Genomic DNA, 22,057 nt, shown 5'->3' on the forward strand with positions numbered 1-22,057 from the left:
CTAAATTTCTACTTTCACAATTCTTTATCTGGTACATTGATAGATGAACAGATCATTCTACTGATGTACCATATAAAGAATTGTGAAAGTAGAAAATTTCTCGTGGCATAAATAGGTATATAACAGGGTTTCTCAACTTTGGCACCAGTGAAATTTTGGCCAGATAATTCTTTCCTGGGGAGGTTGACAGTACATTGCAGGATGTTTCACCACATACCTGTCTTCTTCCCATTAAATGCCAGAAGCAAGTATTCATCCACGAATGAACTCAGAAAATAGATAAATGACCCCAAATATGTCCAGACATTATTATATCTCCATGTTGAGAACCACTGGTGTATGCTGATTAACCACACCCTCCTGCTCTTCCCACTGACCAAATTATTCATTCATAAGATAAACAGCTATTCAGCTCTTCTGAACTGAGGCTAGGTTCATAGGCGTGAGTCAAACATGGTGTTCTTATAAGAGAATTCTGTGCATTCAATGTTTTAGAGATAGGAATTGAGTAGTCATAGAATATTAAGTAATAATACCTAACTCAGATTTAGGAAAGGGAAGATCAGAATAGTGTCCTGAAGAAGGAAGTTCCTGAAATATGTTTTGAAGGGCAAAGGAAACGTTAGCAATTCAGAAGGTAGAAGAAAGATATGTATTTTAAAATTTGCACATACATTTTAGTTATTTTCTCTGAGAATCAAATCCTAATTTATTCTCCATTATATAAACAAAATCATAATATAATAATATGCAAATAATTGCTAAAATGCCTAATTTTACTCTCTTTTTCTCAATTTCCATTCTAGAAATGGGATGCGTAATTACCTTTTTAAGATTGTGAATTTTATGAAATAATTTGTTTCCAGAAGGACTGCAATTTTAGGCAGTAGTGGGAAGATACATACATGTATTTCTTGTGAATTTCCTAGTCTATATACGAAGAAAACTATTTGACCATATCACTGTAAGATTATAGAGATTCCTAATGTAGTTATTCTCATGTATTCTGCAGTGTATTCCAACACTGAGAACACTCAATAAATTATATTAACAGCCAAGCTAGTTTTTTGAGGTAATTCGTTTTGTCCAACACATACATATTTTCCAGGAAAAAAAAAAAGGTAAAAATGGTAATTTAGTTTAAACCTAATTGAAGTGCAATTAACTGAATCTTGAAAAGCCATCTGAAATTCTGTTGATAATAATTCATATTTCATATTAGTAAGAGGTCTACAAGGAATGCTGTGTTTCTCATGGTAGGCTGGTTATGAATTCCTGGGATTCCTATGCACATCAGTTTGCCGCCAAAGGATTAAGTTCAATTTGATTGCCATCATTAGCACCCTTAGTTTGCTGATTTGCTCTACTTTGTCTCATCTACACAGATATACTGCTGCTCAATATAAAAGGTGAATCAAATGAATCATTAAGATGAATAAACATAAAATTTAGGTTCTGCAACCCCTTGGTATTTAGTCATGTCTAGACACAGCCCTAGTGTCCCAGAAAAACTAAAATGAGGACAAGGGCATTTAAGTTTAATGTAGCCTTATTCCCATGGAAACCAGAAAAGCCAACCATAGAGTAAAAAGAAGAGTATGGATCTGTCTGAAAAATTAGATGTAGTGAGTGGCAGGATTTGCAAGGTCAGTGGGTATTAGAACAGTTTTTGTTTGTTTGTTTGTTTTTTAAAGAATAGTTTTTCAATTAGGTTACCATTCCTTTAAGAAATTAATAGTTCCACAAATTAATTATTATTCCTTAAAACCAGTATGATTTGAGTAGGTTAAAAATGATACAAACATTATATTGCATGCATTTTTATAGTTAATGAGCTCAGAAAATAGATGAATAAAGTATATTTAGCAATAACCTATATATGTGTATATATAGGTAATATTTAGCGTATTTGTTTTTCTACAGATTTTAAGTTACTGATTTATTTTAATGTTAACATTATTATATCCTTTCAATGTTGTTTATAAGATATGCATGTTCCCAAACGTGCTTTTGTCTCATTAATTTTTGCTACTGTGAAATAAATGATGCATAATAATAGTTAAATGTACGTAATTTCTCTAAGATGTAGAAAATTTCCTCAGTCATAATAATGTTATATTATCTTATAAAGTATTACAACACATCCCAGCCTATCAACTGTTATTCCTTTAGTACTTCAGGCTTACACTTACACACAGAATCATCCTTTTAGAAATGGTAACATTTCAAGATACTGGCTTTTGAATATAGCTTAAGGAAGCCTCAATACCTCTACATAGGAAGAACTCAAGTGTTTCCCTTTCAGGTTCATATTCCAGGCTCATTCAAAGTTGTTCTGTTGCACAGTAGGCCAGGTAGAACCATGTGGGATAGGTATCATAGGTTGGAAAAATAATGATCTGTGATCCAGGGCTAAAGTATTTTGACTAGACAGTACCCTCTAAGCTAGTTTGATTTCTCAGAGACAGTATGTAACACCATATGTATGATATGTATGAGTGTGTATGTGTGTGCATGGGGGGGTGTGTGTGTGTGTACATACTCATAAATGGCTTCCTTTTGTAATGATGGTACTCAAACTTCCATCCTGGAGTTTCTAAATATCTTGGGATTCCCATATATAATGTATCTGACAGTTCTACATGAAACATCCTTTTTAGACTATGGTCATATCTAAGAAGAAGATATCTTTGGGAATGCAATGGATTCTTAAGTATAACAACTATCTCAAGAACTGCCACAATTTCCTTGTCTTGGTTAAGGGTGTGTAGATTTATTTCTTAATTAAACTTGCAATTTGGATTACAGATTTCTGTTAATATCACAAAAAATGTTACAAGCTTGGGAATAGTTTATTGCTGTTTAATGTAAATTATTTGTTAATTGCTGCATAACAGCTTTCCAGAAGAAAATAAAATACATTTAGCTCCAATTTTATGGCTGCAGCTTAATCCCAAAACCTAGAGCTTTGTACAAAGCCGCATGAACCTTTCATTTTTGTGGGCTTACATTTTGTCTTTTTTTTTCCTTATTGGTTTTTTTTTTTAATTTATTATTGTTTTGCAAGAAAAAAATTAGGGTAATGATTTGCTTTCAGAGAATTTTGCTGTGATTGTTCTTCAAATGTTTATTTAAAATCATTTGTTCTTTTGCATCAATATATTTTCTTTAAATTATTCCCATTGTATTCATCATAATGAACACTTAATTTCAGTCATGTAAACAACATGCAATTTTAATAACACTATTAAGATAGAGATACAATATTCATGATAATATACATTTCACTGAGTTTTTGTTCTTTTCTTTTCAGTGAATTTATTGGATTCACGCACTGTCATGGGGGACCTGGGATGGATTGCTTTTCCAAAAAATGGGGTAAGTTTTATGAAAGTTTTTTTAAAACTTAAGCTATGTGCATAAGCATCTTGATACTTGTAACACAGGAATGAATATGTACTGGATGTATATGTTCTTAAGACAGGAGGTGCTACGTGTGTGTTGGGTGGGGTGAGGGGACTTCAAATAACTCTAATCAAAAAAAGGAACATTAGGGAAGGGCTTTCAGTGACTGAAGAGTAAATATATTATTTCCTCTCTGAGTATTGTTCCACAAAGAAATGTGAAGTTTCCTTCAGCATTTAGGAAAAGTTCACGTTAAAACAACAAAGAAACTTTCGGAATTAGTTTATATTAAAGATAAAAGTATTTGATTTGCTATTAATTTGCCATCATCCTGGCATATTGCATAGGAAATAAAATTTAACAGGTCTATGATCAGTGTTGATTCAAAGCTGGGACCAATTTAATTTTTACTTCATTTACAGAATCAGGGAATAAAATATTATAAGAAATTCCTTTAAATGACATTGAGATAAAAAAAGATTCTGAGAAACTATTATAATATCATGTACACTTGCAATTCATCTAGAAAATTGTGCAAACTTATATTTTTAGATGATATCAAAGGTTAATTTTAGAGTAATCAAATATTATAACAAATTTGGTTATAACAACCTAAAGAGGCAAAATTTTCATTTTCAAATTAATGAGTAAACCAGATGTGTGAATCAGTCCTTTACTAAGAAAGTTATCATGGAAATAACACATTGTATTAATTATTCTAATTCATAATAATTTGTATATTAACATCCTCATCTCAGTGGGCTTTTATGTTTTTCATCAATTTGGTATTTCTTTTTAGTTGTTATAAGTTACAGATGTATTTAAAGACATAATATTAAAAAGGAATACTAGTAGATTTTTAAGATAATAGAACATAAAGGTAAGGCAAAATAACAAAAAACAAACAAAAACATTGCATAACCCAGGTAGAGTCAGGCTCAAGATAATAGCATGTATACTTTCAATGTGTTCCTCTTTTATCTTTCTTACACTCTTCCTTCTTCCCTTCCTTTCTTCCCTACACCACCACACTCTTTCTTTTATCTATCATCACTCCATATGATAAACGGCTGGCTGACATCTGTCTATGAGAACCTATACAGATATTTTGTATTCTCCCTTTTTTCCTGTACCGAAAATAATCTATTGAATAAATATTTTAATTTTTTTTTCTTTCTGAGAGGATGGCTGATGTGCTGTGTTGAAATTAATTTTTTAGAATCCAGAGAAAATATATGAGATATTCTCTTTGAATTTAGTTATGTGTTTTTCTCCTGTTTCCACTCAGATGTTATTAAAATAGAGCCTTGAAAGAGCGTATCTATGAGAGTGTACATACAGTGTTGTAGTTGCTGTTGCAACTATAAATTTGAGGACAATTACTCAATTTTATACATGATTTCTATATGAAACACAATTAATTTCTTTATAAAAACATAATCCTTCTGTGTTGGGAGTGGGATTTTTAAAATTATTCTAACAACTTCATGCTGTCTTTTTTTCTATTATTATTGTTAATATAGTGGTGTATTTGTTCTGTTTTTTAAACAATGAGCATCCTTTTCAAAATTCTTGTAATTATGTTGAGTAATGTTTCCTTCGACGCAGTGTACCAAATGTTGATATTGAAGACAGGGAAGTTAATTTAGAGGGGCTTAATGAATGTATATTTGAGTGTGAGAAATGTGTATGGGATTCAGGCGTTATATTTTGTATTGTATCACTCAAATGCAAAATGAAGGAAAAAATGTATTATATTTAAGGAAAATGAATGTTCAAGGTATATACAATGATAGTAAAAACATATACACTTAAAGTATTTTTAGTTGGCTGTGCCATTTGTGATTAGATAAGCAACATAATCGTAGGTGAAATATAGATCATCAGAATGATGTACATAAAAACTGTGGAGTAATGAACTCCAATTTTTTTTTTCAATAAATGCCACAAGAAAACTGGAAAAAAAATGTTCGAGTCAATTGTTTTGGAGCTCTGGATTCAAACAACATCTTGGAGCAATATAGGACATGCTTATTTAAGAAAAATGACTGAATCTTTTAAAAATAGCAAGGTTTGTGGCATTTTACTTGCTCCATGTCCTTTCTGCCTCTCTAGCTCTGAGGTAGTCTTGAAAAGCCAAAATTCAGTCATCATGGTGAAAACCAGTAGCCTCGTAAGAACAGAAAGGAAGTAGGAGATTCTTCCCAGCCTCAGTTTCAGAGAATTGTCTTTATTTGACATGTTTGAGAACTCTCTAGAAGACTACATTGTAAGACACTCGTGATTTCACCTGACTTAGAGCTCTTGAAGTAGCTTTTTCTCAGCTGGGAATTTGTCAAAAAAAGAGGCAATTGTCTGATTTTTCTTCTGTGTGAGGGGTTAGATAAAATTTGGGACAAACAGTAGGCTTGCTAACCAGAAAACTTAGGGAAAGCTGGAAACTGAGATGTCCACATTGATTTTAAAATGTCTCTGTGAATTATTTGGAATTTATAAGGCCATGCACATGTGTAGGACTGTGTACATGCCCAAGGATGTATGTATGCTCAGGAAAGACCTGAGAAAGACCTAAGGTTTTACTTGTGCACAAGCAGGAGGTGAAGGTTAAGTTAGGTCTTTAATTGCTTAGCTGAATATTGAAGGAATGTCCCAACATGCACACACAGACCCTCAGCAAAGTTGAGAACACTTACTGGTTTGAGATTAACAAAATATTCTGTCTAAGCAATACCTGGTATGTAAGCTAAGAGCAATGACTTCAGCTGGGTGCAGTGGCTCACACCTGTAATCCCAGCACTTTGGGAGGCCGAGGCAGGTGGATCACGAGGTCAGGAGATTGAGACCATCCTGGCTAAAACGGGGACACCTTGTCTCTACTAAAAATACAAAAAAGTTAGCTGGGCGTGGTGGTGGGCGCCTGTAGTCCCAGCTACTCGGGAGGCTGAGGCAGGAGAATGGCGTGAACCCGGGAGGTGGAGCTTGCAGTGAGCCAAGATTGCGCCACTGCACTCCAGCCTGGGCGACAGAGCGAGACTCCATCTCAAAAATAAAAAAATAAAAAATAAAAAAATTGAGCAATGACTTCAATGTCTACACATGGCCATTGAAAAATACAGAGTTTACAGAATTATTTCAGAAAAGTCATTAAAGAAACAAACATTAACACACCCTGCAGAGTGGGGGAGAATCTAATTTTCAGAGTTGTCACATTACTTTATTTAATATGCCAGGTTTGCAATAACAGAAAACTATGAGAAATGCAAAGGCAAAAAGAACAAAAACAATTATTAGACTTTATACTGAAGATGCCCAGCTGTTAAAATATGTTGAAAGAAGTAAAGGAAAATATGTGTAAAGAACTAAAAGAAAGTGTAAGAGCAATGTATAATTGAATTCAAAATATCAATAAAGAGATAGAACCTCTTATAAATGAAAAATAAATTGGAGTTGAAAAGTATAAAAACAAATGAAGAATTTGCAGTATGGGCTTAACAGCAGATTTGAGCAGAGAAAAGAAAGAATAAGCCCACTTGAAGATAGGACAACTAAGATAATCAAATCCGAGGAGCAGAAAGAAAAATTAATGAATAGAAATAAACAGAAACTTAGACATCGGTGGGAAGAACACAGATATAATAGGAGTCTCAGAAGAAGAGAGGCCAAATGGGTCAGAACAAATATTTGAAGTATTAATGGAAATAAAGTTCCCAAATCTGATGAGGAAACATTAATGCACACATTCAGGAAACTCAACAAACATAAACAGGATAAAGCTAGAGAGATTCACAACTAGACACATCATAGTTAAACTGTCAAAAGCCAAAGAGGGAGAATTTCAAAAGTAGCAAGAGTCAAACATCTCACCTTGTATAAAAGATCCTCAGTACTTTGCACAGCTAATTTCTCACTAGAAATAATGGGGTCCAGAAGGCAAAGTGATGACCTCTTCAAAATGCAAGAAGAGAAAGACTGTGGAGCTAGAATTCGATATCCAGGAAAACTGCCTTTCAAAAATGAAGAAACTAACACATTCTCAAATAAGTAAAATCTGTGCAACTATAAATGATCAAAATAAATATTTTTACTACTGGAAATATAATTTTAGAAATAGGTTTTACACATATGCAACCCACATATTTTTTTCCGAAAAAACTGCATCTTTGTTTTCCTTTTATTCTCTCTACTTCATTTCCATAGAGAAACATAAACTGATTATTTGATTTCCCTCAAGTTTGAAAAAAGCGTTTTAAGTAACAACAGTTAATTTTACAATAGTTTGTTTATGGTATTGTTTTATGATTTGATGTCATGTATTAATAAAAACCACACAGTGCTGCTGTTTGCATTTATGCTTTCATAGATATGGCTTCAAATCATTTTATTTCAAATTCAAGTGTAATTTGCATATTAACATTGTTTTAAAGAAATCAAGTATAATTTGAATCAGTAAGTGGCCTTAAATATTTGTTGTATACAATATCTTACACCAGAGTCTGATTTATATAAAACTTGGGTAAGAGAAGGGTCCCTGTCCTTGAGTGAGTCTCACATAACTTAATCCTATTGCTCCATTCATTCAGGAAATACTTACCTGAATATTTTTTGTTTTTGAGATGGAGTTTTGCTCTTGTTGCCCAGGCTGGAATGCAATGGCACGATCTCAGCTCAACGCAACCTCCGCCATCTGGGTTAAAGCAATTCTCCTGCCTCAGCTTTCCGAGTAGCACCCAGCTAATTTTGTATTTTATTAGTAGAGATGGGGTTTTTCTATGGTGGTCAGGCTGGTCTCGAACTCCCGACTTCAGGTGATCCGCCTGCCTCGGTCTCCCAAAGTGCTAGGATTACAGGCATGAGCCACCGCGTCCGGCCTGCCTGAATATTTACATATATCATGTAAGTTATGAATTCTGTTCTAGAGATTGTTTTTTCTCTTATGCTACCAGAAAACTTACTTTATTTTTTATTATTTATGTATAGTTTCTTCCTCTAAATAGAATTCCTGATTTAAAGTGAATCAATCTTACTCAGATTTTTATCCCCAGGTGTGGTGATATTGCCTGGCATATTGCCTAATACAGATGATATATTTAATAAATATATATTAAGTTGTATTGGTCCCTTGGGAATTCAAAATGCCTTATAAATAATAAAAAAGCAATTGTATGAATATTCAATTAAAAGTACTACACTTTCTTCACTTTTTTCAGAATATTCTTCTTAACTTTAGGCCTTAAGAATGGGTATGTTTATTTCTTACACTGGTAAAAATGTCTACCTCAAATCTGGGCTTAAGAATTTGTCAGGAATTTAAGGGAAACACTATTATGCATTCCTCATACACAGGTACCATACATTTGTTAAAAACAATCATTGCACCTGCAATACTTTTCTGTATTTGTCCTCTTTATTACATTGTAAACTCATAGACTTACTGTAATTATTTCATATTTGCCACTTTACAATGTTTCTAAAACTTGACTCAATTTCTGGCTTGTAATAGAACTTCAATAAATATTTATTGGAAGGATAACTTATTTTTGATTTTTAAAATGGGGCATAAATTACTTACAGTTTTCTGATAAACACGAAATAAGTAAAACCTAGCAAAGAACTTGACACAGTGTTGGCAGTCAGTAAATATCCTTTCCTTGACCTTCTATTGCATTTCTGTTTTAATGCTAAGAGATCCACCACTCCATAAGGTTTTTTTTGTTTGTTTTAGCATATACGTGTGTATATATATATATATGCATATATATATGCATATATATGCATATATATATGCAAAACTCACATATGTATATATATATGCAAAACTCATATATGTATATATATATGTGTTCATTTTTAACACATAACATTTTAAGATTTCATATAAAGTCTGAATTTCAAGTTTGTGTTAATTGGATATTTCAGAAAGCCAGAGCCAGGAGCCTTTCATAGCTTGAATAGTCCAAAGCTGGGTAAAACTGCCATATACGAGAGTATGCAAATTCTCCTGTTTGACTTATTTACTACCCGACACTCCTCATTCATTTAAGTTACCAATCTGTGACAATGACAGCAATGAATAGTCATTTTTTTGATATTGCAGAAGCCTCCACATTGTTTTTTGTTTGTTTCTGGAGGGACCTAACTGGAAAAACAAACAAACAAACAAACAAAAAAAACTTTTCTGTGCATGCTGGCGTGGTTTCTTTTTAGTCTTTGAGTACTTCCCCTTAATTAGGAAATGCCATTTGAATTTTGGCATCTGCATGTAGTTTTCAACTGTTACATATGTGATAGACAGTATTTATTTGTGTGTGTTTGTGTGTGTGTATTTGTGTGCCTGTTGGTCTGCCTCATGATAGTAACTTTAACTCTCCTCTTTTTTCTTCTGGGCGTATCTAGCAGTACTATGTTACAGCAAATTTTATGCAAATTTGCTGCATTTATTCATTCAACAAATATTTATTGGGCTCGTAGTGTATTTCCCTCAGTCTTCTAGGCACTGGGGCTACAGCAGTGAAGTAAGACACCCCAAATTCCTCACATCCTAGAGCTTAAGGGAGCATTATGGTCCTGAGAATGAGTAATCAAGGAGAAAAAAGTGGTAGATAATACATTTTCTTGTATTGTTCTTTCTTTTTATAGATATGCAAAAGTGTCAGAGAGATGATGGTATTTGATCAAGGTCACTCAAGTAGTTTGTGACACACCTGGGAAGAGCCTGTATTCTGTATTTGGCACGTGCAGTGTCTTATTGCTCTTTCTAATTCTATCTTGCTATGAAAAAATACACTTTCAGTATATAAATATACACCAACATTTAGTACTAATAATGACAATGCACAAAGGGACACTTAATATTCTGTTTGTAGATTAAAAAAAATGAGGTTCAGTATGGGTAAGTGACTTTCCCAAGGCTTTGCATTTACTTGGAGACTGAGTCCATTCAAATCCCAGGTCATCCAATGTCCTGATTATTTAAAACCAGACATGAGCTACTCTAAATGGTTAGGTTTTCAGAGTAATGACCAGGTTCTGGTGGGTACCCAAACTTTTAGTTTATACCTACAAGAGTCCATGCTAAAGAGGGAATTCACCTCAAAGAGAAGTTTTAAAATGTCCAGAGTGGGTTGCATTCTATCCACTGTTAGACCATAAATGTTGAAACAACATATAGAACATAGCTACTCAAATTTCTGCAAGGTTTCACTTTCTCATTGAGTGTCAAATGTATGTTAGCAAATTCCAAACCTGAACGTTAGAAAAAGATAAACAAAACCTTTAAGAACTAAATATCTTTCTTAAAAGGTAAAAGTTTTGTTTTATATAATCCCATTTTAATTAAAATTATGAAAGCATTTAGAATCAATCTTAAAACTTCATAGAAATACACTAATCTCAATTTTCTAATCAAATTGCTTGGCAGAATAATAGTAAACGCAATAGACTCTGTAAAATAAATATTTCCTCACTTAAAGCTTTCCTCCCTCTTTATCTTTCTGCCCTTAAGCTATCAATCTCATTATTCATAGCTTCACTAGCCTATATATACACAACCTAAAAATGTATTTTGTTTTTGCTTCCTTCTAATTACATTAGAGTTGTTTCAGTCACCGTCTGGAACATTTTGTATTGATAAATTTATATAGTCTCAGCCTTTATGTGAACATAATCATTCCCTGGAAATTTTTATCAAGTGTCTTCAAGGCTTATTCTTGTGAGAATAAAATTAATGGTTTGGTGTTTGCTTAGAACGGTTTGTGATCTCATGTCTTAGAAATTCCACTATTGCTCTTTTTTTTCCATAAGCTGTTGTTATGTATGATCACAAGATACACCTGCCTCTTTTGCTTTGGTGGAACCAGTCTTCCCACTGAGTTGTCTGTGCTTCCTCTAGCACACAATGGGGAAACCGCTACATTCCCCTGAGCATCACCGCTCAGTTGTATTGCTAATTCTGCTTTGATTTTTGCTCTATTTTCTTCCTCCAGTCAAATAAAGAATATAAACATCATTTTAATTTTTTTCTAATGCTGATCTTTTAGGATCATTCATAATCATTTTTTCATTTGAAGATTTCAGATTATTGACTTAAGTGGTATTTGTACTAAAATGGAGACAAAGTAAGTTGCTCTCTGCCTGGAGGAGAAAGAAAAAATAACCCTACATTGTAGATACTTCAAAACAGGAGTTTATGGCTTTTCTTGTTTTATTGTCGCTTTGTTTTATTATTTCTTTGAGACTGAGAACCTTTGTGCTTACTTTTGAAGCTGGAAATAACTCAGGTTTTTACTCAAAATGGACTGTGAATACATTGTTAGTGTTTTATGTGTTTTCTCCTGAATCAAGAAAAACTTAAGCTGGATTTTCCATTCTGGTACTCAGATTTTGACAATAGTGTGCATGTTTGTGTTTGTGTGCATGTTTTGTGTATAATTCTTTGTCCCTCAAATTAAAGGCAAGAATGAGGGGAAGTATTTGAACTCTGCTGATCTCATATTTTGTTGAGGATCACAGTGAGTTTTGCCAGAACCTTATTTTGGCTTTGCTTCCTACTGAAAGAAAGGAAAAATAATGACTAGCACAGAAGCCCACACTGAGCACGAAGGGGCTAATAAAGATTAAAGTAATGCTGAAGTGGGTAAAAAAAAGAGCACATTAGTGGATATAGAAAAGCTCTTTATTTGAACAGTGATAGAAAAGAATTCTAAAGGGAATGGATATTATAATATATAATGCAAATGCCAATATAATGAAGAACAAGCCTGATCCAAAGTAGCTTTGTATTCATTATTTTTTAGAAAAATAAAAAGCATGCCCCATCTGTAAAATAATTAAGGTAAATAATTTATGGAACTCAAGCTAGTCATTAAGCATACACTGAAGTATAGAAGACAAAACATTTTGCATTTAGATTTCTCACATGGAAACTTAGCAATTATGAATAAAGTTCTTTAAAATGTTAGTCTCTGCTTCTGTATATAAGACAAGTGTTGTATTTAGTCTTTGATATATGCAAACACTTAAAATGAATTGATAATAGTCATAGCATATTCCTGCATAGTACGATTGAGATATACATGCATTATTTGTTCATTAGCTTCATTAGGTAACACTGTGTTTACCCTGGTTATATATTTAAAATCAATATAAATTAATGCCAATATTTTCTTTTTTAGAAGTTCTCAAAACACTTTTCCTAATTAATAGAGAAATTCATAAATTGGAAAATGACCTTTATCCATAATATCATCTTATTTATCTCTTTTTAACCCACTGCAATTGGATAGCTAAATGTCCTACCCTTTAGATTTAAGTATTACTTCCTCAAGAAAGTATGACATCCAGACAAACTCTGTTCCTCCTCGTTAGCAGTTCATGCAGTGAAATCCATCTCTTCTCCCCTCCATCCCAACCTCTATCTAATGTTTTTGCTCCAGATTACAACGTGTACAGCTGTGTTATCCACACTTATCACTTTGTCTAGTTTTGCATCCAATTGTTTATTATTCTGTTTTTTTCTTCTTCAGATTGCTCTTATCACTTGTTTGTAAAACAGGTGGGAAGCAAACATGTGAACAAAGAGTTTCAGGGCATTTATAGAGTCACATACAAGTTATTGTTACCTACTCCTGTGACATGAGGTACCTGTTAACAGACTTGTACCAGATGCCTATTTCCCAGTATAATTTCCACAATCTCATATTGAGTCCCAATATTTTCCTTTTCCCCATTATGTATAGAGGGATATATAGGTCTCTGTCTAAGTAGTTCTCTGCCAAATGATACAACCCATGCAAAACCCAGGCCTAAAGTTATTTTTCTTTTGAAGAAAAATCTCCTGACATTGATATTTGCACCAGTTTCCGTATGTGAGTATAATTATTTTTGTTTTGTTTTTTCCTTCCATCTTCCCATTTATTAATGAAAAGGTTAAATAAAACTAGGCCTTGCAGAGTTCGCTGGGGACCAACCACCACGTATTTTTTCCAAGTGGTTTGATTGCTGTTTATCATGATCTTTTTTTTTGTCTTTTTTTCTACCATCCTTCAGCTGTTTTCAATTCCTGTGACAGTGCTCCCATGCAAGTCAATTTGAATTAATTTTGCAAGCAAATGCTGTATGGTTCTGAGTACATAATCTCCCTCTCCCACAGAGAAAAAATATACTGTAATCATCCCGCATTCCTGTTGATTATTTCCATTAAAGGCAGCAGGGGAAGAGAGACTCCTCTTGCTTTTGAAGTTTTTTTGAGGCTTTTGCTATTCACTGCCTTATTCTCTCTCTCTTTTTTGTGTTGTTCAGTGCTTGTACTAATGGAGAAAATGATGGTCCAAACTGCTCAACCTGAAATTTTGGTCCTTTGGAGCCTAGCCATTGTTGTCTTTGTGATCCTATATCTCCCAATACTTTCCCTCTAATGAGCTAATTTCTTTCATCTTAACTCTACAAATGATTCATATAAATTTCTACTTCTGGTGTTTTCCACAAATTACTTGAAATACTTCTTACTCTCCATAAAATCCATCTTAATGATAATCCTTTTTTCAAGGTACAGCTCAAGTTATACAACATGAAACCTCTCATTACCACCCAGAAGTGTGGATACTTCTTTGGATGAATCAATATAGCAATTATTGTATATTGAACACATTGAAAATTAGATATTTATAGTGTTATCGATTGTGTGAATACTGTAAACTGTTCTACTGTAAAGACCTTTTTGTCTTCACCTCTAGCACATCACTCTATGCCTCAAATATAAATTTGCATTACCTATATCAGTTACTGATTGATAATCAGGTATTTAAATCTTTAGGAAGAAGTGATTGTTTGGAACCAAAAGGCTGCGCATTTTTTTTTTTTTTTTTTTTTTTTTGCTGAAAATTGAACAGTGAAAGAAAGATAGCAACCTTTGGATTTAGGGGTTTCTATTTATTTTGTATTGTACTAAGCTTAACGAATAATACTTTACAACTTATTTTTACCAAAAGTGCTTATGCCAAGCACAGAGATTATGGTGGTAAACAGGACTCAGTTTCTGTCCTCAAGTATTAAAAAACATCGGTTTGAATGATGTCTCCTAGAGTTGTGAAATATACAACCTGCACAAACATAAACACAACAATGGGGCTACTCTTCCATTGAGTTTGATCCAATTTACTAATGTATATAAATATTTGCGCCCTTAGTGGCAGTATAGTTAATATAGAGGTCTTGACATCAGCTAATCTAGATTCCAGATATGATCCAATTCTTTACTACCTCATGTGTAGCAAATTAATCTTTCTGTTTCTTCATCTATACATTATGTATAATACTACCTACTGTACAAGATTGTTGTAAGGATTACAATGAGTCAATGATGCAGTGTTTAGCACAATACCTGACCCATATTGAGGACTCAGTGTGATGTTGGCATTATTCTTGTTCTTGTTCTTGGTTTCTGTTTTGGTTTTTGAGATATACATGCATTATTTGTTCATTAGGTTCATTAAGTATCACTGTGTTTACCCTGGTTATATATTTAAAATCAATATAAATCAATGCCAATATTTTCTTCTTTAGAAGTTCTCAAAACACTTTTCCTAATTAATAGAGAAACTCATAAATTGGAAAATGACCTTTATCCATAATATAGTCTTATTAAACTCTTTTTTTATTATTATTATACTTTTAAGTTTTAGGGTGCATGTCCAACTGCAGTTGGCTAGCTTAATGTCCTACCCTTTAGATTTGACTTAAGTATTACTTTCTCAAGAAAGTATGATGCAGTGTTTAGCACAATACCTGACCTATATTGAGGACTCAGTGTATGATGTTGCCAAGGAGAGTCTGAGGCAAGTGTTAGAGCAGGAGTGGAAGTTTATTAAAAAGCTTTTTTATTCTTACCAAATGATAGGTAGTGGTTGTGATAGACTTAAGGTCATTATGTTTTGATCATTCTCTTTGGTATGTTTGAACTATATTTTAGTTAAAACTTAAAGATGGAAAAGATATTCACTTGTTAAATAAAGCATCTAGATAATTTATTAATAAACCCTTGAGTGGTTTTACCAAAAGTCACTCTGGCACTTTTCTTGGTATTATGTATATAAACTTTCCTAAAACAATTAATTGTTTTCCACTGATATGAACAATTCAGTTTCACAAATCAAAACAGGAATGCATACTAATTACAGCAAGAAGGGAAAATGCACAGTGAAGGCAGGGAATGTTTATCAAAAGCAGACTAAAGGATTTTAATTTTGTAGATTTTTTTGATGATAGGCTTACATAAATCTATGACAACACTCTTTGAAAACCTTTTTGTATGCATCACTTTACCCTCACCAAGAACAGGGGTACAATGATGGCACGTGCTCAATAATAAAACTGATCTTCAAAACAACTTAAGTGTTGTTCTGCTTTTTCTCTTAAGCAGTCAGGATATGGAGGAACTATTTCATCCAAAAATTATTATTAAGATAAAATATTACCCTTACAGGGACAGTTTCCAGGAAATATTCTAACCTTATGAGTTATCCATACAAATAAAGCTGATTTAGTTATTTATTGTTCTGTTAGTCAAAAGTCAATTGGTTTCATTTAATGTAAAATGACTTCAGCTAGGCAGGAGTTGCTTTCTCTCTCTGGTTCCTGCTTCTGACTGTTACCAGTGGCGAATCTGTACAGGTCTGCAGCAACCTCAGTTCTTGCCTCCTTAGAAGAAATAATTTGAGGCAACCTAAGGCAGAAGGAGAGTCTGAGGCAAGTGTTAGAGCAGGAGTGGAAATTTATTAAAAAGCTTTAGAGCAGGAATGAAAGGAAATAAAGTACACGCGGAAGAGGGCCAAGCAGGCAACTTGAGAGATCACTGAGAGAGTGCACTGATGACCTTTGACTTGGCATTTTATATGTTGGCATACTTCTGGGTCTTGAATCCCTTCTCCCCTGAGTCTTCCCTTGAAGTAGGCTGTCCACATGCACTTGCCTGCTAGCACTTGAGAGGGGCCTCATGCACAGGGTATTTACTGGAGTTGTACTCATGCTGACTTAAGGCATTCTTGCCTTGCCAGTGGAATGTGCCTCCAAGGTCATATACCAGTTAAACTCCATCACTCCTCATAATGAACATGCTTGAGCCCACCCGCCCAACTCCTGAGATCTCATAGGGAAGCTGCTGATCACCAGTTTCAGGTGTTTTCTCTTCATGGAGAGATTACATTTCCCTGGCACTAGCTGTGACCAATGATTATTTTAGAGAGATAGTTACTAACCACGTGACCATTATCTGATGGTTGCCTGACATTCCTGGTGTGTGTGTGTGTGTGTGAGAGAGAGAGTGTGTGTGTGTGTGTGTATGTGTAGAGGGAGGCGTCTTCTGCTATGCTTATGTCTGACAAGCTACCAACAGTAACTGACCAGTTATTTTTTCATTCTTCTCTGCAGACCAGATTTCTTTGCTTCACTAAGCACATGCCCTTTCTGCAATTCCAAATTTGCCCTCCCATATTAAAGTGACTAGCTCACATTGACTGGAAATGTTCCAAATTCCACATTGAAATATTGTAATGGGCTCCACTTGGTTCACCTGTGCATCACTGATGCAAACAGCTCTAGCTGGGTAGGAGGAAGAGGATGGAATCATGCGTTATACACATTGCTGTAGATGTTGGCAGCCATCACTACAGTTAAGGAGAGCAGCTTTAGAAAAAAAAGTATCAAAAAACTATCTGGGATTCATCTCAATTAGTGTCTCTTAGGAATTCTGATGAGGAAGTATTTCCATAAATATAAAATTGACTTAGTTATAAAAATAGTTACCAATATGAAATATTCTATTCCCCAAAATTGTAGAAAAATGCGTTGTTATAGCATATAATGTCCATTATATTTCTAAAGCCTGATCATACAATATATATGAATTTTATCCCACTATTTGTATATTTGGGACTTTATTGCAGCCATTGATTGTATGTCTTTTAGTTATCATCATTTTTTTCCATAACAGAAATACTTCTGTTCCTCTATGATGCTTTGACTGTGTAATAATCTTATACTCCTGCCTCTATCCAGTTATTATGAGTAGGCAAAAAACTAATAACATCCTATTAACTAATTGTTTCTTTAGAGCCTAAGAAAATCACCCTTGTGATTGCTGATCTGGTTCTGAAAATCCCTGTGCTGCATCTAACGTTGGCTCTAGCTTAGAAGCATGTTGTAGGATGTGAAAATATAGAAACAAAAGAGGAAGACAACCTTAACTGTCTGTTTACATGCTTTTCTTATGTGGAATTTATTTATGTTATTTTAACACTTCTAAAATGTTATTATAAATATTTAATGACATATGTTAACAATGTGAACTCCTTGAGCAAATATATTCCAATTCATCTTATTTCTTAGCAGTTTATCTGTAACACAGATAATGGAAATGGTGTGTATATACTTTATGAACATTGAACTTAATCCTTCATATATTCTACTCTACAATATATATATCAAGACAGGACACCTGCCAAGGCTGTTAGAAAAAAAATTTAAGAGAGTTTTTTATATTGGGCATGCATGGGCTTTGGTTGATTATAACATGCAAATGTGCGATAAGCCAATGAATCACACAGGCTCTGCTGTGCTTATAAATTATTCAAATAATTCAAGATTATTCACAAATACTTCCAATCTGCACAGTTAAAGACATAACCATGAGTATAATCCTGAAATATAGTCACTTCATTAAACAAACTTCTCTAGTTTGCTGTTTGCTTTATTATGATGCCAGGTTGAATAATGAAATTTTTAAAGGTAACTAATAGTAGTGGCTGTATGCTGCATTTATCTCATCTTATAATGTTTATTTTTTACATCCTTAAAATATATAGATTAACGTTATTATGATCAAAATAACATATATAATCTCAAGGCTAATATCAGGAAACTTAATGTTGTTGCAAAAGTGGTATCAGTATGCCATTATCCTGGAAGGTTAAAGGTAGCTATCATGTCATCAGATATTGAGAGTTCTTTCTGACTAACCAATCATCAGTAATTTTCTTGGTAGCATTATTCATACATTGAAGTTCATTCCTGACACTTACATATATTGTGCTGTCCTTTGAAAGAAGAAATGGGAATGAGGGTAGAGTATCATATAAGCAGTCAATAAAATGTTAAAATGAAGACTCCCCACATTTTCAGATGGAAGATTAATGACATAGCTGTGAAAAATAATAAACTACAGGATTTTATAGTTGGGATTCTTCATATTATTAGCCAAGTATGGTCAGTGTGTTTCAATATATTTTAAAGATGTCCATTTTTTTCAATGAATTCAGGTGGCGTAAAATTATGAAAACCACATCATAAAAACAGCAACAGTAACAGGAGCAAATAATACTGACAACTTGAGTTGTCAACTGAGTTAAATTTGTGATTTATTTCAAACTTTAGCTCAGTTTACTCAACTATTAAAAAAGAACAGTTAATAAAAAGACTATTTTTAATACACATAGTTTATGCTTTTTTTTTGACTGATTTGAAATCTGACATAATGGTCAATTATAACATGCACAAAGATATTAACAGTAGAATTATTTGATAGTTAGACTTTGTGTAAATCTACTGAAGAAATTACTTCTGTGGTCCTAGTTGGGGTGATAAAGATGAATAATTGAAGTGTGGGTTTGGTGAAGTTTGAGAATGTAGGTGGCATTTTGCTAATTTTTATTTTTCTAAAAGAGTAACAAGGCATAATATGGTTAGACATAGAAATGGCAATGCTATCGTGAGATATCTCTCTGTCTTTATCTTTCTCTCTCCTGCTCAAACCACACATTCCATCAAGTGCATATGCTTTTACAAAACAGGACAAACATTACAGTTGTGAATAACTAGAGGACTGAAGTTGCTGAATTGATACTCACTATTTCCCAAAGTGATACTTTACTAAAAATTATCTGAAACAGAAAATAAATGTGTTAAGCCAAAGGGGTTTTATACTCAAGTTGAGTCTAGAAAATATCAAGTTAAATGATGTTAAACAGATTTCTCTACTTGCAGCATGATACTAAACTTTTAATATATTAATGGGCATGCAGGTTTTTCCAAATTATTTGATCAGGAAACATTTTACCCAGTATACTTAGGAACATCTTCATGAAAAATGTTTAGCAGCATGCAGTTTAGGAAACATTTTAATTCAAATGAGCTGGTTCTCCATTTAAAACCTCTCTGAATGCAGTGATATAGAGAAATAAGTGTAGAAAGAGTTTTTCTCTTTATCATAATGATGTATGGAGAGCTGCCTAAGTATTGCTTTTCTGTACATGTGTGGAAATTTTGTCTAAGGCACAATAATAACAACCAGCTAGCCTGCACTGGATATTATAACCTATATATAGTGTTGGGTATGTTGGATGGCCAGATCAGGCATGTTCCACATTCATATCACAGAGACACAGTGACCTAGACTTGCAAGCTGTGGCTAGAGAGGATTTCAAGTCTACCTTTTTCCAGGGGGTCAATGAAATCAATTCCCTTTTAATTTACATAAATGAGAAACTAAATAATTTATTTAGCTGATATTTTAACTATACATCTATATAATCTCATCTATTGATCCATAGTGGAAAAGAGAAGGCAGCTGTGTAAAACCCCACAGAAAGTTATATTGAACAAATGTCTTCTAAAAAAATGCGTTTCCTCTGAATCTACTGAATTACATGTGACCATGTAGATTGTCCACATACAACTTTGATTTGAAACTATACATAACGGCCATAATGGCATATAACCTTGAAATCATGATTTTGAACTTAATTTCTTGATATAGTTGTAGATGCACTCATTCACTCATTCAGCAAATATTTATTTGTTCAAAAAATATTTATCCAAGTTCTGCAACTGGAGATTATATTATTGTAAAATTAAATACTTGAAGCAGTATAATTCTCATAAAGGTTTACAACAAAATGAAATTTGAACTCTGAATTTAAATTAGTAACACCTAATTATTTGATCACAATAATGAAAATAGCTATTAACAATATTTTTTATAGACTCTGAAAAACAAGTAAGCAATTCTTGTGTCCTACAATGTGTTAAGCTTCTATTACAGTACTTATAAAAACTAAAAGGTTCAAAAGTATTTTTTGTGATTTCATTAAATTATTACATTTTGTTCTTTCATTGTTTGTGATAAATTTAAATATCAAGCCATGTTTTACATAATCCATTTTTTCTAAATATAAAATTGTTACTCAAAGTGTGACTTAGCTATATGTGATATTCAATTAACATTTTTTTAAAGTGCATTCTCTTTTTTTTTTTTTTTTTTTTTGAGACGGAATCTCGCTCTGTCACCCAGGCTGGAGTGCAGTGGCGCGATCTCGGCTCACTGCAAGTTCCGCCTCCCGGGTTCACATCATTCTCCTGCCTCAGCCTCTCCGAGTAGCTGGGACTACAGGCGCCCGCCACCACGCCCGGCTAATTTTTTTGTATTTTTAGTAGAGACAGAGTTTCACCGTGGTCTCGATCTCCTGACCTCGTGATCCTCCCGCCTCGGCCTCCCAAAGTGCTGGGATTACAAGCATGAGCCACCGCGCCCGGCCGTGCATTCTTTAAAGAAATGTTAAAATTACTGCAAAAACACCTGCTTACTGGGATCTGGAAGTTGTTGTGTTAGTTGAATGATGCCAAAATTTATTTTATTTATTTTAAATTGTAAATTGAATCAATTAGTATTATGTTGTGGACTATTTCTTATCACAACTACAACCAGTGACAAGGAGATTTTTTAGTTCATTTTTTCCATGTTCTTTTGCAAATTAGGTCAAGTAGGTCAATTACTACAACTTACTAAAGATTATAATATTGACTTCATAGGAGAAATGAGAGAAAAATATTAAACACTGTTTAAATGTTTGATATCTTATTCTTGAATGTGATAGCTGGCATCAGTTGATGACTGGAGAAGGTGAGAATTTTTCTCTTGTATTACATACTGTATGATTGTATCTGCCTGTGAAAAGAGGCGCATATGTAAGATGCAAAAACCTTTTTTAGACGTGTATTTCTGTATACTTATGTAAAAAGAACAAGTAATTATTTCATTTTTTTTGGTATGACAAACTAGAAGTTTAAAAAAATAGATCTATGAGGCACAGTAGTTCTTTTCACTTGGCACTCTCTTCTATTATCTCAGTCTATTATTCCATTCAATAGATTTGTTCTGCAACATAGCTCTCTATATTTTTATATTAAATAATTTATGTTCTACGAAGTTTAATATGTTCTATCATATCAGATAACTTAAACTGTCTAGTGTTTCCTTTATTATCTAAATCTTAAACATCATTAGTGCTATATTTAATAATTGTGTAGTAAACACTGAAATCTGAGGTGTTCATTTTATCTATGCCAATGACAATTTTTTCTAAAGTGGTCGTTTTATTTTTAATACATTTATCTTTTTAACACTAGCAGTTACTTTTATTTTGCTATGTGACATAAGCTGTTCTAAGCACACTCATCTCTTAAATATTTCATGAGTTAGGCACAATGATTATTTCCACTTTATTGGTAAGAAAGCTGAGCAGTAGAAAAATGACTTGTACACAGTCCTAGAGCTGGAAAGTGAAGATGAGAATAGAATCCTAACAGTTTGGTTCCTGGATCAACA

General features: G+C 33.3%; 1 protein-coding gene across 8 annotated transcripts in view; it reads left to right on the plus strand.

Annotated features, from left to right (window-relative positions):
- The window catches only part of EPHA5 (EPH receptor A5), a 353,938-nt gene that overhangs the window by 22,607 nt on the left and 309,274 nt on the right, over positions 1–22,057 (plus strand). For all 8 annotated transcript variants that reach the window (XM_054485823.2, XM_054485824.2, XM_054485826.2 and 5 more), the window contains exon 2: positions 3,314–3,378. In XM_054485823.2, coding sequence (XP_054341798.1) covers positions 3,314–3,378 — 65 coding nt within the window. The remainder of the gene's footprint in view (positions 1–3,313; positions 3,379–22,057) is intronic.

The sequence above is a fragment of the Pongo pygmaeus genome, chromosome 3 (genome assembly GCF_028885625.2).
Source record: "Pongo pygmaeus isolate AG05252 chromosome 3, NHGRI_mPonPyg2-v2.0_pri, whole genome shotgun sequence".
Taxonomy (NCBI): Eukaryota; Metazoa; Chordata; class Mammalia; order Primates; family Hominidae; genus Pongo; species Pongo pygmaeus.